At 45.4% G+C, this 18,003-nt stretch overlaps 1 protein-coding gene across 1 annotated transcript; it reads right to left on the bottom strand.

Moving 5' to 3' along the window:
• Positions 1 to 12,319: 12,319 nt before the first annotated feature.
• LOC121851868 (LYR motif-containing protein 1-like) lies at positions 12,320 to 14,278 on the bottom strand. Its single transcript, XM_042345957.1, has 4 exons — positions 14,120 to 14,278; positions 13,589 to 13,649; positions 13,365 to 13,396; positions 12,320 to 12,433 (listed from the first exon to the last, which is right to left on the bottom strand). The coding sequence occupies exons 1-4, from the start codon at positions 14,276 to 14,278 to the stop codon at positions 12,320 to 12,322; spliced, it is 366 nt and encodes a 121-aa protein (XP_042201891.1).
• Positions 14,279 to 18,003: the final 3,725 nt, after the last annotated feature.

Raw genomic sequence — 18,003 nt, 5'->3', positions numbered from 1 at the left:
TTTGCAATTTTTAGCTTGTGTTCCATCCATTGCAATTACTGTCATGTCAATGTTTCTATCTGATCTCTGCCATTGCATCACCAACGTTACTGCATGATAATCGGGGGTGTTATGATTCATGGCCGCGATTCGATGCAGGAAACCCCTTTCCATAACTCAAATTATACTAAAGAGGAAATGCACGAGTTATTTTTTGTTCATTGTGATAGTGCACCACTTCCAACGCAGCATCACCAAATAATGTTTAATATATTCGTTGGGTTATTCCGTAAAGCCATATAAAAATAATATAAAATATCACATTTCTATCGCAAAACAAGCAATCCTCATCAGGTGAAAAAATATAGCGGGAGAGCTGCTGAAGCAGGATGTTATATAGGTTTGAGATGGATTTAACCCAAGTGCAAGTGGGCGGGGCAAGAGATGAAATTTGCATATAAATGTAAGATCGGAGAGCTGATATACCTTCATGACGACGCAGCTGTGGAGGTGGCCATTGTATTGAGAGATTAACATGTCAATGTAAGCGAAAATTGGGCTGTTACTCTGAGTGATAACAATCTTGTCAGTCTAAATTTTTTACGTGTGGATCTGGCTTCTTGGAAAGGAGGTTGAACTTGGAAATCAGGTTATCTTTGCATCTAGCTGCCATTGAGGCAGCTGAAGAGGCTGTCATGTTATCTACATGGTCCCAATCATATGTAGACATGTTGCTGTCAATGTTAAGTGCGATTGCAAGAGAGTATTGTCTAAATTGTCTTGTTCAAATCGGAGCAATCTTATTCTCTCTGTGATCAGGGCGAGGCCAGCCCTGAACAAGATCTGTTTAGCATTAGGAGAAGTGACAGCAGCAGATGTCAGTGTAAAGGCGATCAGTATTATCCCGAGTGTCACGGCATCTCTTCAGAAAAGTGAAGAGATAAGGGCAATGCCACTGTCATGGACAAAACCACATACAATAACAAAATTCAGGACCTACCTAATGGCAGCTATACCAAAATCAAGAGATCCTATCAACCACCTGGTTACGAAAACCAACAGCATCATCACTGATTCGACATCTTTAATCGAACCAACCAAGCGACTTTCCTTAAAACCCTCTGCTGCTCGATCACCCAGATTTTATGGCTTACCAAAAATCCATAAAGGTACGCCATTCCGGCCTATCATCTCCACCACTGACTCACCCACCTACAAACTGGCCCGATTTCTGTCTGAGACGCTACAACCATTCACTGGTAAGACCAGCTCAGCTGTACTTAACTAAGCTCACTTGGTATCTCTAATTAAGGACATCTCACTATCCCCAGGTGATTTGCTTGTCAGTTTCGATGTATCTTTGTTTGCCAAAGTTCCTGTGCCTGACACCATTGCAATCACTGAATATTTGGTCCAACAAGGACTGAATGCTGATGTACCGGCCCTGGTTAGACACTGCCTCACCAACACTTACTTCAACTGGAATGGAACATTCTACAAACAAGTTGAAGGTACCCCAATGGGTTCGCCCTTATCTCCAGTTGTAGCCAATGTTTTCATGGAAAAACTTGAGACAGATGCCATCCAGGCATCCACCCTACGTCCTTCCTTGTGGAAGAGAAATGTAGATGACACGTTCGTCATCTGGCCACATGGCCTACCAGCGCTGGGCCAATTCTTCAACCAGATTCCAAGAACACAGGATGAGATGTTACTATCCTTTGTGCAAGCACTTCCAAGAGTTCATGAACAGTGAGCCTGGTGAAATTTGGGGAGCGCATCGTCAGTAGTGAACCTTTGGTTCCTAGGGTGTTTCGGCCTTTCATACTATACACCCTCCCCAAAGGCGGCCAGCGACAGGGTGATCAATCCTACGCTTGCGTCCCATTCCCAATTAGTCATAGGAGTTGCCTTGTTGTTGATAGCCAACATCCCATGGGACTATGCATGGCAGGGGCGTCCTCCTCCCTGAGTCAAGCATTGTTGACTGCATACCTCCTGGCCCTCTCACTTTGGGGCCCAGCTGGGGTCTTTCCTCTTCATCCAGAGCCACTGACTGCTGCCTTCTGCCGCCTCCGATACAGCTCTGATTGCCGAACGCTGGCTCTGGCCCTTAATTCCCAGGTCTCTAAGCAGTCTGGTTGTAGATGTTGCCACAAAACCTCTGCAGCCCACCTCCACTGGTCGGACTTCTGTGTTCCAGCCATGATGCCGTGCTTCGGCAGCTAGATCGGCATAGCGCAGATGTTTTCGCTCATAAGCCTCATCTACTGAGTCCTCCCAGGGTACTGTGAGCTCAATGATGAAGACCTTCTTGAGCGAACGGGACCAGAGCACCATGTCAGGTCTTAGGGTGGTGGTTGCGATCTCCGGAGGAAACACAAGTTGCCGGCCAATGTCAGCTAGCATTTTCCAGTCGCGGGCCAAGCGCAGCTGGTCTCGCTCTATTGGTGTAGAGCCGCTCTTCGGTGGTTTAGCCCCTTCGCGGACAAAGGTCGTCCGTAAGGGGTGTGATGCTGCTGGGGGTGGTAGGGAGTTGGTGGCAGCTCGCTTGTCCTCCAGGGCGGACGCAAGGTTTTTAAGGACTTGGTTGTGACGCCAAGTGTAGCGTCCTTGGGTGAGGCTTGTTTTACACCCTGTGAGAATGTGCCTGAGGTTGGCTGGCATGGAACAGAGGGCACAGTCCGGATCTTCACCATACCATTGGTGAAGATTAACTGGTGTTGGAAGGACGTCATATGTTGCTCTGATGGAAAAGCTCAACCGCCTCGCTTCCATGGCCCACAGATCCTTCCAGCTGATCTTCCTCTTCTCCACACTGTCCCATCGAGTCCACTGTCCCTGTTTGGCAAGAGAGACTGCCTTGGCCCACCTTGCAGCCTCCTCCTGATGGCGTACTTCCTGCACTACCATCTTCCGCCGCTCTGGTGCAGTGGCCTTACTCCAAGCAGCACGGCTAGTTAGCCCAAGGCCTCCTCTCCCTTGCTGAACATGACCCACAATGTCAGCATGTCTGAGGGCTGCTGTTGCCTCCTGGACTGCTTTTCCTGGCCTCCATTTGCGCCCAGTTGCCAAGGTCGGCGCGTTGTTGCTCACCACTGGGTCTCGAGATTCATTCAGTGTCATCTGGAGCCTGGTTTTTGCACACTTGAATTCCTCGGTTAGACTGGTGAGGGGCAGCTTGAGGACACCATCTCCATAGAGGCCTATGGTGGTAAGGCATCGTGGAACTCCGAGCCACTTCTTTAAGTAGCTCGTGACTCCTCTTTCCATCTTCTCCACTGTTGAGATTGGAACCTCATACACTGCTAGGGGCCACAACACCCGGGGTAGGAGACCAAACTGCAGACACCAGGCCTTTAACTTTCCAGGTAGCTGGGTGTTGTCGATGGACTGTAGGCTACTACTGATGTCTTTGCGCAGCTGTTGCACCTGGTCTTTGTCCTTCAGGCTTGCATCATACCACCTTCCAAGGCTTTTTACCGGCTGCTCAGACACTGTTGGGATTTGGTCATCTCCGATGAAGAATTTCAGGTCACAGAGTACTCCCTTCACAATCGAGATGCTGCGTGACTTGGATGGTTTAATCTTCATACGGGCCCAGCTGATGTTCTCCTCGAGTTTTCTGAGCAGTCTCCTGGTGCATGGGACAGTGGTGGTCAATGTTGTAATGTCGTCCATGTAGGCTCTGAGTGGAGGGAGGCGAAAACCAGAGTCGACTCGCTGTCCACCAGCAACCCATTTTGAGGATCTGATGATAACCTCCATTGCCATTATGAATGCCAATGGAGAAATGGTACATCCCGCCATTATACCTACATTCAGGCATTGCCATGAGGTGGTGAACTCTGAGGTGGTGAAGCAGAACTGCAGATCCTGAAAGTACGACTTCACCAGGGTTGTGATGGTGTCCGGTATGTGGAAAAATCTGAAGGCAGACCACAGGAGTTCATGGGGCACAGAGCCAAATGCATTGGCGAGGTCGAGGAAGACTACATGGAGGTCCCTTTTCTCCACCTTGGCCATTTGGATCTGGTGCCAGATCATGCTGGAATGTTCCAAGCAGCCAGAGAACCCTGATATTCCTGCCTTCTGTACAGATGTATCGACGTACGCATTCCTTTGCAGGTACTCGGCCATCCTCTGGGCAATGACCCTAAAGAAGATTTTACCCTCGACATTCAGTAAGGAGATTGGGCGGAATTGGCTGATGTTCACTGCATCCTTCTCCTTAGGGATCAGGACCCCGCCTGCCCTACGCCACACTTTGGGTATTATCTTCTTTTGCCAAGCTGTTCTCATAAGCCTCCAGAGGAACCTCAGGACGTCTGGTGCGTTCTTATACACTTTGTACGGGACTCCATTTGGCCCCGGGGCTGATGCTGTTCTTGCCCTTCGAACTGTGTTTTCCACCTCTTTCCATGTCGGAGGGCTGGTCTCAATATGATGTTCCGGGGGTTCAATGGGTGGGATATCTGATGGGATGGCCAGATGTTCATGTCGCTTTGAGTCAAAGTTTGTTGTTCTCAGGTGCTCTTCTAGGTCTTTCTTTGTTGTTTTTAGAACTCCACTTTTTTCCTTCGTGAAGAGACTTTTAAGGAACTTGAAGGGATCTTTATAGAATCGAGTTCTAGTTTGTTCTTTCTTCCTTCTGCGTTTCCGTAGGTTCTCTGCTCTACGGAGGGATGCCAACCGGGTTTTGATGTCAGCCTGAAGTGCCTCTATGCCCTCCTTTTCCACTTCCGAGGCTTTCTTCCACTGTTTCTTAAGCTGTCTCCTTTCTTGAACGAGGCGCTTGATTTCTTGTTGCCTCCTGGAAACTGGTGGGGTTGGAACCTTTCTCCCGCCTTTTGCCTCTTGCACTCCAAAGCTTTCTGCCCCGTACTCATAGATGATGTCCCCCATCCTCTCCAACTTCTTCTCCACTGTGCCTCGAAGTTTCACTGTTTCCCACAACTTCTTGTCACTGGCGCCAGGCCACTTCACATACGGTCTGTGCCCTGGTAGTCTCCTCTCGACTGCAGGTCTGGGAGGCTGGGTGAGTTCCACTCCTGTTGTTGGTTCCACCTCAGTTGTTACTTCGGTGCTTGAGTTTACGTCCTCCATGACAGTGGTACTGATGCACTGCAAACTATGGTTTGCGTCCAGTTGCTGTGCTTCATTCGACTGATTTGATCGCTTTCGCAGAAAGTAATCAATGCGAGGCCTCTGTCTCTCTTTACCCAAACACCCCTTCTTCCGCTGGTGGATCCTCAACCCATGGTGTTGTTGTATACTAACCCTTCTTCCAAAATTGAGATTAATAATATTTGATGATATTTTTATATATTATCTTTTTACTTGTTTTTTTTAATGAATGAAACACACCAAAGCGCAGCAAACTGCAAAACACCAGGTGTTGTTAAGTAATGAACTGGAGGAGGGCTAGGATGGCAGAATTTGCAACCTTGCTTCAAGGAAAGATAAGGCCTGATGAACGGGCACATGTCACCCGTGCAGGCGGCAGAGACAGTGGGAGTGTCAGCCAGACATAGTTAAGGCAAAAAGCCCAACCATCCTGCATGGTTTTAAAGTAACGTCAAAATTCGAAATTCAACAACAGAGTAGGCTAAATTATCGATCCTCGCGCTCGCTCAAATTGGAGACCAGGCTGCGAGCTACATCAATGAACCATTGCCCATTTGCTAATCCAATACTGAATGTTAATATTACTGAAGTCAAAACGAATTCTATGACCTCAGCACATGGGCAAATAATAGGGCAGTGTCGACTCAAAGGCAATGGAAGAAAGCAGAGGCGCCTTTGTCTAAATCACAACCACAGAAAGCCAGGAATCATCACTGATTGTGTGTTTAGGGATTCCGAGCTAGTTGGAACACGTGCACACAGGGGGGAGGTAGAAGTACGCCTTGTCCTCCTGCAGCTGAGGGAGCAAAGATAAACCCAAAAAGGCCAAGGAATTAAATTATTAAATCCAGGGTGAGTGGTCAAATGAAGTGGGTCAGCTCAAGGCTGTGTGCACAGGGGAGGGAGCTGATTTAAACAACCCTGCACGTCTGAACGTGAGGGGGCCTTTGACCTGAAATTAAGAATAACACTCCCAGAGCAGAAGGTTGGATGGCCACAGTGAGACGAGAATAAGAGTGTTGTATATCTCTCAAGGAGGCAGACCCAGCTGAACAACAAGGCTGCGGGGGTCACCAGAAGTTCGCGTTCGCCTAGTTAAGACAAAAAGCTCAATTATTCTGTATTGCTATTAAAGTAACGTTAAAGTCGGAATTTAACAACAGGGTAGGCTAAAGTTATTGATATTCACACCCACTCCAATTAAACCAGGCCACAAGTTACGCCTACTGAACCATCACCATCATTAAGTCAATATGAAATGTTATTTCCATACTTTAATACTTTCTATACAACTCGACCCGAAGCATATGACAATCAGAACCTTCCTAAGTCAAAATTGAATCGCACCCAGACAGGAGCGAATAGTCGATATAAGGTTGAAGAGGGAAGGAAATTAAGAGCACGGCGAACTGCAAACGTAAGCAAAAAGCCGGGAACGACACCAGCCCAGCAACAGCGAGTCGGGCTTCGACAGGCCATAAAAGTAGAAATAATAACTCCCGGGGTCAGGGGACACAAGAAGAAGCAGGCAGACAAAAACCAGAACTGACTCCAAGGTTCAACCGCCCTCACCTACAAGGAGTGACGGAAATTAATGAGGCCTTGAGTTAACGGCGTCAGCTGGACAGCAACAACAACGGCGAGCAGAGATAGGGTGGGGCAAAGACTGCGGGGCTATGGAATGCAACTTCGTGTCAGTAAAGCCCTGACAAACAAGTTAAGTTAAAGACATCACAATACATAATATCGTACATAACATCAATGTTAACGCTATTCACCGTAAACTATATTCCGCTTATATAACCATGCAGACACCAAGGAATACGAATTCCTAGGATCAAGAAACTTACCCCTTAACCTAAGATATCGGAAATAAATTAATAATAATAAGCATATGCATGAAAAGACAAAAGTAAAACTTATGGAAAAGCCAGGATAACGGGATGAATCACCACCAGGTCGAATATAAATACATAATAAAAAAAACGATGTTAAACCCAGGGTCGGAGAGAAAGGGAGATCCCGGCCGTCTTTGTATCCCCGCAGCGCGGGATAGGAGTGTGTATACGCTCGGGGAAACACCTCCACTTGAGTCAAGCACCACGATGGGAAACGACAGACCTTAGGTTACATACAGAATCATAACTGTGAAATAGTAAGGGACAAATGTTAACTTAAAACTTTTTAACCATTTCTTTGTGCGCCGGGTCGGAGAGAGTGTTGCCCCTCCCTCCAGGTTGTGCAACACGAACAAAGACGCCTATGAGACGATTTGTAACGTCTGTGTTTTGGGTTCATGAAGAAGGCCAGACAAGAGATAATATTGCACCCAGACAGAGAGACGACTTCGAGGCAATTTGTAACATCTGATTGTTTGCTCGTGGGTTTATGGAGGGAGTGTGACAACGGAATATACCGTGGGTGATGCACACAAGGACATACGGACGTACGGACACACACATGGACACACCTGCCTACGGACAGATCCTGACACAGCAAAAATCGAAAGAAGCCCCGCCTTGTGGGCGGGATCCAGGGGGATTTTTCGGCATAAAGGAAAGGATCCTGAGCATTGGAAACTAGTGCGACCAGCGGGTCGACTCAGGAGCGAGCTCGACCGGGAGGGTCGGCTCAGGAGCGAGCTGCGACCAGCGGGTCGGCTCGACTCATCTTCAGCTCGTCTGGGACTCAGCCGAGTTCGATCGGCTTACCAAAGCCGGCTCTCGGGGCTCGACTCAAGCGGCTCCCCATCTCCTCTGCAGGCGGGCAAGACCCGCTTGACAGCTCAACTCGGCCTGCGTGGGTCAACCTCTGCCGAGTCGGAGGTCTCTGCTGCCGCCGGAGTGGTGAGGGTCGCGGTTTGGCGACGAGGCTCCGTGCACACCCTGGTCGACGACCCAACACTGCACGCTGCGAGCGAGTTGTGGGCGCCACCTACCGACCGGGTTCCGAACTGCGACAGCGTATCAACGGGCATCCGAACCAGTTCACCACGGTGACAGGGGAGCGACTGATACGTATGACGCGCACCGCCCCCTCACCACACGACCACCAGGCGTCTGTTTGACATAAAGAATCGACTCCGAACACTGACTATTCAAGACAACTCTTACCACTCAAACACACTCGAACCCATAAGCCATCCGTGGCTGGGAAGGCATCACAACGAGACCGAGTGATGGCCATCCGTCGTTTATAAGAGTATTCGTAATTTTTATCTTTAATATTTAGTGGGCTGTACTCTTAATCGCATAAATTCCCAACAGATCCATCAATACGAACTGATTCTTGGCACCTCCTTCCGCCGAGCCACGCTCACGTGGGGAGTGGTGGCCCACCGGATCCTTATCAGGTGATCTGGTCCCCAATTAGTAAACTTGGTATAAGATAACGATCTTCGGAAAAGGAGCACCGTCGCAGGCCCTTACTCCGAGCCGTTCTGTTGTCAGATAACCTGCCGATGTATCTGTTGAGATTGGTGCCTTTAAGAATAATAACTGTTTTTGATTGTGTTTTTTTTATCGCCGTATAATCTTTCAAGTATCTTTCAGTCATAATCGCCGCACGTACTCGCATCCTCTACAGAATATTCAACTGTCCCGTGACCCAAGGTGCTAACAACGTGATAAGGGTTGCGTATGATCAATAAGGAGTGCGGTACTGCGTGAACAATATTGAGTATAATCATTCATTAACGTTAAGGTTTTCTTAGCATAGTATTTGCATATTTTAACGACTCTCTCTCTCACTAACAACCATCGCGTTATGCGGGATCCATGTGCCGTTGTCAAAGTGAAATCAGACAATCGTTGATGATACTGTATTGATGCCGTGTTGACGTTCCGGGATTGAGAGTTCGCATACTATATCATAGTTAAGGTTGAATTAGTAATAAATTGATCAATACAGAAGTGGTTGTGTGATTCTTTCCTGAAATCTATGCATAAGATCTGCTTCTGCGTTGAGATCTGAACTTGGTGACCTTAATAAACACACTAATACATACTCAGTAAATGTTAAAGCGATAACGGGGTGAACCGGGGACCTAAAATATAACCACGAATACACACTCTGGGAATGTTAAAGCGAGAATGAGACGAACCTAGACAACGATGCCGAGTTAATCTAAGTTAATCTTGCATACTTACACCACACCTGCATAACTGCATACGATTAATTGCCTTATTCCGATCGATAACCCACCCTCGTCACCGAGGCGGGGTCTGGTTATCATAACGACTTGCATTATCATAATTACACCCACTCGCATAATTAATACGATTACCTCTCGAATTGGCATAATTAAAATGTGCATAATTACATAAATTAACATATTTCCGGATAATTACACATTTGGCCAAATTTCATTTAATTATTATTATTTTCACTGAATATTCATAACCCACATATACAACAGTGTGATGTAACTTTCCTCCAACCACAGACACATACCTGCATCTGTTTGTGGCCCGCTGTTGCAGCGGAACTTGTGACAGTTGCTGTGGTGTTCTCTTGTGCTGTGCTCTCATTACTTGTAGTCGTTTCCGGTCCAGTCGTTACCATGTTGTCAGCCGATGAGTCATCTTCCGCCCCGCTCTCGCAGACTCTAGGGGTATTCTCGTATGTTGACTTTCTGTAGCTAAAGCGGGTGTTTCCATCATACTGCGAAGCATGGGAAACTACAGAAATGGGAAGCTAACCCATGACTGTCCTAGTGGGGTCTATTCCCTCCTGTCAGCCGTCTCTCCGTGCCGCCACAAGGACTTTCCCCTGTTGCCAGCTGATCTTTCTCAGCAGTCACTGGACAAGTCCAGATATTCAGATTCCAAGAACACAGGATGAGATGTTACTATCCTTTGTGCAAGCACTTCCAAGAGTTCATGAACAGTGAGCCTGGTGAAATTTGGGGAGCGCATCGTCAGTAGTGAACCACATCAACTCCATTCACCCAGCCATTAAATTCACCATGGAGGTGGAAAAGGATGGCAAGTTACCATTCTTAGATGTGTTAATCGAAAACAGACCAGATGGCTCAAATGGGACACTGTCTACAGGAAAGCCACCCATACAGATGCCTACCTAAAACCTGACTCCCACCATCCATCCCAGAAGAATTCCCTTATCAAAACTCTACACCATAGAGCTCATTGTATTTCCGACCATCACCACCTAGCCAGTGAACTGGAGCACGTACACCAAGCCCTCACGATGAATGGTTATTCGGACTACACAATCCGTAAAGCCATCACCCCAACCGTTGGGAAAGAACCATCTGAGGACCCAATCAAAACCATCACCTTGCCATACATAGCAGGGGTTACCAGAAAGATTTCCAAAATCATGAGCAAACACAAGATCTAGGTTCGATTCAACTTGGTACATAACATTTGTGATCTGATCCCATCTGTGAAGGATGTGATCCTGACATGCAATACCCGGTGTCTACAAACTAAGCTGTGCCTGCAGCAGTACTTACAGTGGGGAAACTAAGCGACATGTCTTGGACCATGTTCGTGAACATAAGGCAGATCTGAAACACGGGAGGATCAATACCTCAGCCGTGGCTGATCATTGTTTTAACGCTGTGGGCACACACGAAATATATTTTTCCAAGACGAAGGTACTCTGCAAACCCACTGGCTATCAACAAAGATTAGTTCATGAAGCCATCCAGATATATAGACACAATTTCCACCGAGAAGATAAGTACAAACTGAGCAATCATTGGAAGGACGTTATAAACCAGTTGAAGTCATAACTGGCTGTGATGTTTCCATCCTACCTGCCGATGTTAGCAGTTATTTCCGACTCTGAGTTACATACACGCTAAATGTCTCACTAGCACAGCCACCGTTGTGGTGGTTCGCTTACATTGACATGCTAATCTCTCACAATACAATGGCCACCTCCACAGCTGCGTCGTTGTGGAGGTATATCAGCTCTCCGATCTTACATTTACATGCAAATTCCATCTCTAGCCCCACCCACTTACCCTTGGGCTAAACCCATCTCAAACCTATATAACATCGTGCTACAGCAGCTCTCCCACTATATTTTTTCACCTGATGACGATTGCTTGTGTTGCGATCGAAACGTCGTGATATTTGTATTATTTTTCTATCTACGTGGCTTTCCGAAAGACCCAAATAATATGAATTCCTGCAGTCACGTAAGCTTTAAGTCAAGAATGTTTAATCTTGCAAATAATACTAACCTGGTCTCTTGAATTCTCACCTGGTTACACTAAATAACTTTATAATTGAAGGGACGTTAGCAGGACAGACCATGGTATATATTATCGTATAATAGATACAATAACCTGCAACATTTCCAGTTCTCATGCTGGCATTTCACAAAATCCATCTTAGATGCATTGTGCGAAAATGCTAATAACTTTTTCTAGTTGCTTCGTTTAGTGCGATTCTATACCACAAAATATACACCATTGCTAAAATGCATGACATTACTGTCATCCCTCATAAAAAAAAGAGGAATAACATAAATGCAGTGAAAATTTTGCACCAGCTGACAGCGTTTAATACAATATGGGTTAAGTTAAATCAGTTAACCTGAAACAACAGTCTTGTATGTACTCATGAGGTACAAGGAGTGTAATATATTATGTTTTAGTTTATGCAGTTAAAACAAGAATACAACCAGTTATACTGGACGGAATATTCATTCCAATGCTATGAACCATAACTCAAGCTTTACCCGAAGCTGCCAGTCCTTTTACAATTGCGTTAATGTAATTTTAATATAACTGCAACCATACTAAATGTAAATAAATTAAGGCATGTTACATGCGTGTAAAAATGGACGAGTTCAGGAATAATACAAATTCCAACATTGTCTAAAGAACATTCCAACATTGTTTAAATAAATGTTTAAAGTTTTATTCTGACTTCCTTGATTTTGTCCTGCGGATGCGTGACGTCGTTTCAAGTGAAAATTTGTAATTCATCACTAAAATTGAACTTGTTCAACCTACCAGTAGAATGAAACAAATAATTGGCACATTAAACACTTGTACACGAGACATGATCATGTAATTCGCTATGTTGGATGGCATAGGGTCTTATATTGCCTTACCCAAAAATACACTATTGAAGCATTACTGATTAAATCAGATGTTTTAATGTACAATGCATGAGAATTACAGAGTGGTATTTACATGCCACACGGCCGTGCATGGGGGGGCTATACCAATTGTTCACGTCTCGTCATGTGACTGCAGGTAGATGGGCTTGGCCTGTTTGCGGAGACGTTCCTGAGTCTTCAGTTGCCGCCCCTGCTTTCCAGCAAGTCCCATGGGAGGGAGGTTCATCTGCAAGTTCGCCAGCATGGAAAGCCATGAGTAAATTAAAGTGCATGTATAGAGAAAAAGGCAAAGTAATTTCCTGTACAAATGAACATTGAGGTGGTACTAACATGTTAGCAGCCCTGAGCCAGTGGTGGAAATTACGGTACTCATTCCTAATGGCAGAAGCAGGTCTTTCCATAAAACAACTGCTGTTTACTTTCCCAAAGAGTGGTAGCCATCTTATCGAACCCAGACAAATGATGGACTGAGTCAACCCCCCAAATAGGATTTTAACTCGCAACCTTTTGATTCCGAGCTGCTCACTCTACTGCTGATTCACAAAGCTGGATTGGTACACCCAGGTAGGAATGAAGGAAGACGGGAGACTGGGTACAATTAACACCTAAAAGTATGAGCTTTGTAGAGATTCAGCATAGACAGCGGTGCAGTTATATTTGTAGGAAAAAAAGTAACTAAGTTTATTGCCTACATTACAAAATACTATCAGGTGTTACTTTCCATAATATCATCCGTTATGATAAATCTGCTGCTAGATTAAGGCCTACCCAAGCAATCTCATTATTCTATTCTATAGACTACATCTTTTTATCCTATTATTGTATGTACATACACAATTTATTAGGAACAGCATAAACACATTACAGATTAACCAACCATGCAAACAAGCAGGGTTTATTAAAGTAGTTGCTGCCATTGACCATACAAATGAGTCAAGTTATGACATAAGCGTTGGTTAATACTCGTCTGCAAACGTATTCTAACAGAGTTAACACAGAAATAATGAAGTTAGATAGGTCTCAAAATAAATTACGAGTAATGCATTACTGCAATGAGCATATCATTACAGCCGAGCTTTATGTTGACATGCTCTTGAAAACCGGTCATACAAAGTGTAAACATAAGACATCGACATCTAAATAACAAAGTAACTTACAGGTCTTGGGTAAGGTATCTTGTAATGAAGTGCTGTTGGGAGACAACAGAAGTTAACACTTCCTGCTGTCATATACAAACATGATCACATCATGAGCATTAACAACCAAGTGAAACAACCTCATTTGCGTTTCTCAAACTGAAGATAACTAGAGTATTACAAAACATTAAAGATAATTTTCAAATCTTTGTTTGGCTTTTGCAAATATTTTCTGTACTGCTTACCGAGTTCTATTCTTGTTTTGCATTCTTCAATGCAGAACTTGATTTTCTCTGGCTCCACCAGCTGTTGAAAACGAAACAACACCCTGTAATATAAACTGTGCCCTTTATATTGGTCGCGAAAGCCGACGTGTTAAAGCGCCCTCTCTGTGGAAAACAGCCGCTGGGAGGCAATGAAAAGTTGAGCAGTCCGAGGGAAGAAGCAGAAAGTGTCCGCTGCAGTATCGTATGAGTGGTTGTTGTGACCTGCAGTGTGGTGGTTGAACACACTGCAGATCAGACGAAACGGCCAGTCTGGTAGGCCAGACTCGGGTCCTCAAGACGGGAGTAGTAGCCAACGAGTGAAGTTCACGGAGGAGTAGTAACGATAGACGAGCAGTGATGAGCAGGCAACTGTCCGCAGGTGAGCGGACGCGATATCGAGTATCGGGCGCGAACCGGGTCAATGCTGGATCGTCAATCAAAACGAGGGATTAATGTTCAACTCGTCGATGCAGTGGCGCACACATTCGCGTAGGCAGTGCGCGAACCCACGTCCTTGTTCTTGCGGAAGAGCGCCCGCGCCTCGGCGCGGATGTACTCGGCCTCGGCGAGCGCTGCCGAGGGCTCAGCGGCGCCTGGCGATCGCCAGCCCCGCGCCAGGCGGAACACGCGGCGGTAAAGGCCCAGCACCTCGACGCGTGACACGCTCATGCCGGGACGAGGAAGTGCCACTGCCACCGACTCAGATTGCAGACCTAACTCGTGCCGAGCGGATAGCCCCGAGCCCCAAACTCACTCCAACCTCAAACTCCAGGCATTCAAAATCCGTGACGTCGAATGAGACATCCTAAGCAAGTTACCCCATCCCCAGACGCTTGTATCCTGGACCTCAACTTCACTCCCCACACGGGCACCGCTGCCTCGCACCGTGATCGCTGCACCTGCTCAAGTCAACTCGCGGCTTCGTGCCTCGTGCCTATGGGTCAGCGGACGCTCCCCTCCGCCAGCCAGACCCCTTGCGGCCTAGGTAGCCTCGCAGAGTTAGCGCACCTCTTTCCCGGAGAGGAAACTAGGCCAGGTGGGACGGGGGAGCGTGGCGATCTGAACGCGACCAAAAAATATCGACGTATAAATGGTGCTGAGACGAAATGGTGCAACGTGTAGCTACAATAAGACGAGCGTGTTAATTAGTCCTAATCGGCTTACATATCAATTAAGCCGCGTTTACACACCAATCTGTCTGCACGCACACAGGATGCTGGAGTCGTGGGGTCGTGACCTCTGACTGCGATAATTCTCAAATCGATTTGCCGCTCTCGATCCACGCATCACATCGCAAGTTATAAGAGCATCGATTCTCTGGGCATAAACATTTCGATTCATTCAAACCGTATGGGATCGATGCATGTTGAATGATGGGCGAATCGATTCTGGTTACAGAAACTGACAGCTGCCGCCCAGTGGAGATCCGAGGACCTCTCGTGATGTCAGCCAGAGACGTCTCCAACTCCATGGTGCTCATCTTCACTTTGCAGCCCTGAGCCAAGAGCCCGAAATGCGACATCCCTGTGGCGGATGCACAAGGAAGCCTTATTCCAACAGTGGCTTGGCAAAGGGATGTATATTTGAGTGAAGCTAGAAGTCACGGACAAATAAATAAACAAATATAGGTAGACTTGACTGGTGTATACAGTATATACTGTGTGTAAAACCTTGCATTGGACAACCGTTGTCGACCTCCCCACGAAGTGGTACTAATTTTATACACCCCGAAAGGGTGATGAGCTGAGTCGAAATGATGCGAAAAGCAAAGCGTAGAAACACATTTGAAAAAGGAATTTACTTTGTAAAATCCATACAATATAAATGCAGTCCCGTTTTTAAAATGGCTAAACTTGTCAGCTAACAATGCTTACAAAGATATGCACTCTACAATGTAAATTGCTTAATGTACAATACATACACGTTAAAGATATCAGCATCATTCTTGTCGCTTAAAGTCTTTCAACAATTGTGTTAAATGTTAAAATAACGTGCTAGTCGACAGAGAAAGCTATAATACAATTTGCTAAGTAATTATACTTAGCATAAATAAATAAGTTTCAAAAGCGTTATTTTAATTTTTTTACAGACAATTAAAAAGTGTATACACACCTGTACCCTCTTTTTAATGTGATCTGTGCAAATAATATTGCAGCAGACATGAACATCGCCGTCATCTGGAGTGTTATGAACGGCATTGGCCAGCAGGGGTCGTAATAATAAAGATAACACTGTAACAAAAACAATTTTGTTCCTGGGTAGTGTTATTTTCTAATTGCCTTTGCCTCAAAATTACAGAAAATGGGTATTATTCCCCACAAACTTTCGTGACCAGGACAGTGATATTTTAAAATGTACCTATTTTAAATGAGTGTGCATTTGTGTCATTCCTTCACATAAAATCGTGTTACATAGTATATAATTTGAAGTTCTAACGTGCCGCACAGTATGTACTCACTCTCAGAGAACAACAGACCCACAGAGGCGCGAGGAGCCACAGAGAGCCGGCACCACCAATATTTCCCCGAGCTTTGTGGCCCTGTTCAGGTGTTTTTAGCCAATCAATGAGTGTTTACATCTGTGGAATATAACCGCAGCACCCGGAGAAAACGTACGCGTGCAAGGGGGCAAGACTCTATCCCATACAGACGGAATAGGTGGGGTCCACATTTTTCAGTCCTGCCTTCTGGCAAGTCAGGGTTATGGGTTTTCGACACCCACGGAAAGGGAGTTTTACAACCTTCGTGTAATCCACCAACCCTCACTGCCTCCACAATGCTGGATTACAGTTGACCACTTCCTGACTACATGTACTTAGCGCGAAACGTTTTGGTTATTCCAGCTGCAGTTATATGATAAGAGTTTGTAATGTTATGCTGGCTTCAAATATAACTTACTAAATTGTTCGCAAAAAAATAATACAGTACAAAAAAAACATCTAACTTAAAGATTTCGTTACTGCACGAAATCATATTCTTTGGTCTTTCGGTAAAGTCACGTAGATATAACAATAAAATAATAAAAATGAAAATAAAGTGAATAAAAAGAAGAAAATTATCACGACGTTTCGATCGCAACACAAGCAATCGGCATCAGGTGATCGTCATCAGATTGCAATCGTCATCAGGTGATCGTCATCAGATTGCAATCGTCATCAGGTGATCGTCATCAGGTGATGACGATTGCTTGTGTTGCGATCAAAACGTCGTGATAATTTTATTATTTTTATTCACTTTATTTTCACTTTATTTAATTTGTATTCTAGATTTGACTGCAAGGATTCATACTCTTAGGTTTTTTCGGTAAAGTCACGTGGGTAAAATTGTTTAAATTAATAAAAGTAAAATAAAACAAATAAAAAAATTCACGACGTTTCGGAAGCAACACAAGCCTCCGTCTTCAGGTGGAACCGTCACAGCCACGACAGCTGTATCAAGTAAATGAGAGATCACAAGAAAAACTACCCCGTATATATAATGGTTGAGGGGGAAGGGCCAGGAACGGCACACTTTTTTATTAATATGCTAAGGTGAGGCTTAAGACCAAGAGTAGACTGCACTACAAATCTTGTTCAGGCATAATTTTTCATGAACTGAAACTTTTCCAGATAAAGGAGGGAGAAGTGAGGCAGTCCTCCATGGTCCATCGTTAGGTGCGGGAACGTGTGGCGTTGTTTTTTCCGAACTCAACGGCTCCCTGTGCACAGCCAAATCAGTACACAGCTGCTCAGAATCCACGTGGAGAGGAGTGTGAATTGCGTGCAGAGTGTGGGACAGCACGGTGTGCGAACCCCGCTCCTCAACCCATGTGGATGCAGACCGCACCGCGTGCTTTGCGAATTTTTGGTCGTAAAAAAACGAGTATTTGAGAATACGTGCCGAAAGAACCCGTGCAGAGCAAGGCTAATGTGTATTTCATGTTAAAAGTGTCCTAAAAATTGACGATAAGAAAAATATGAAATTGATCTAAGATTATTTAAGGTTAATTAACTCGATGGCACAATGGGAAATGGGAAATCCCATTACGTATGGTGTAGCTTCAGTTTCAGAGGTCGGCTTGACACAGACTTGGTTCCATGTGTGACCATCCCTTTTTCCTAAAAGCAAAATCACAAGCACGTGTAGAAACCAGTTACGCATCGCAAAACTCAACACATAGTAAGAGCAGCAGCAGGAATGTGTTATATTTGTGATTCTCGCTTCTTAATGCATGCTGCATTGTATTTACCGCTGTCCGTAATCCCTTTGCTTGCTGCACTTCTTTATCTGTTTTCAGAATGACCATTCTTTGCCCCGGTGAGAGGACAAAGAAAATGTTGTGAATCTCATCCAAAGCTCCTTGAATCTAAAACAAAACATATAATGTACATAAAGTGACGCCATATTTACTCAGAT

This window comes from Callorhinchus milii, unplaced genomic scaffold, assembly GCF_018977255.1.
Source record: "Callorhinchus milii isolate IMCB2004 unplaced genomic scaffold, IMCB_Cmil_1.0 Scaffold172, whole genome shotgun sequence".
NCBI classification, from domain to species: Eukaryota; Metazoa; Chordata; class Chondrichthyes; order Chimaeriformes; family Callorhinchidae; genus Callorhinchus; species Callorhinchus milii.
Note: the sequence above shows the minus strand (reverse complement) of the source record. Positions and strands in the feature narration are given on the sequence as shown.

Excerpts from the sequence above, each read along its gene's own strand:
- LOC121851868 (XM_042345957.1), bottom strand. The coding sequence starts at position 14,278 with ATGAGCGTGTCACGCGTCGAGGTGCTGGGCCTTTACCGCCGCGTGTTC. Across the intron at positions 13,650-14,119 it reads TCTTCCGCAAGAACAAGGAC|CTGGTGGAGCCAGAGAAAAT; the intron begins GTGGGTTCGCGC and ends CGTTTTCAACAG. Across the intron at positions 13,397-13,588 it reads CAAAACAAGAATAGAACTCG|CACTTCATTACAAGATACCT; the intron begins GTAAGCAGTACA and ends GTCTCCCAACAG.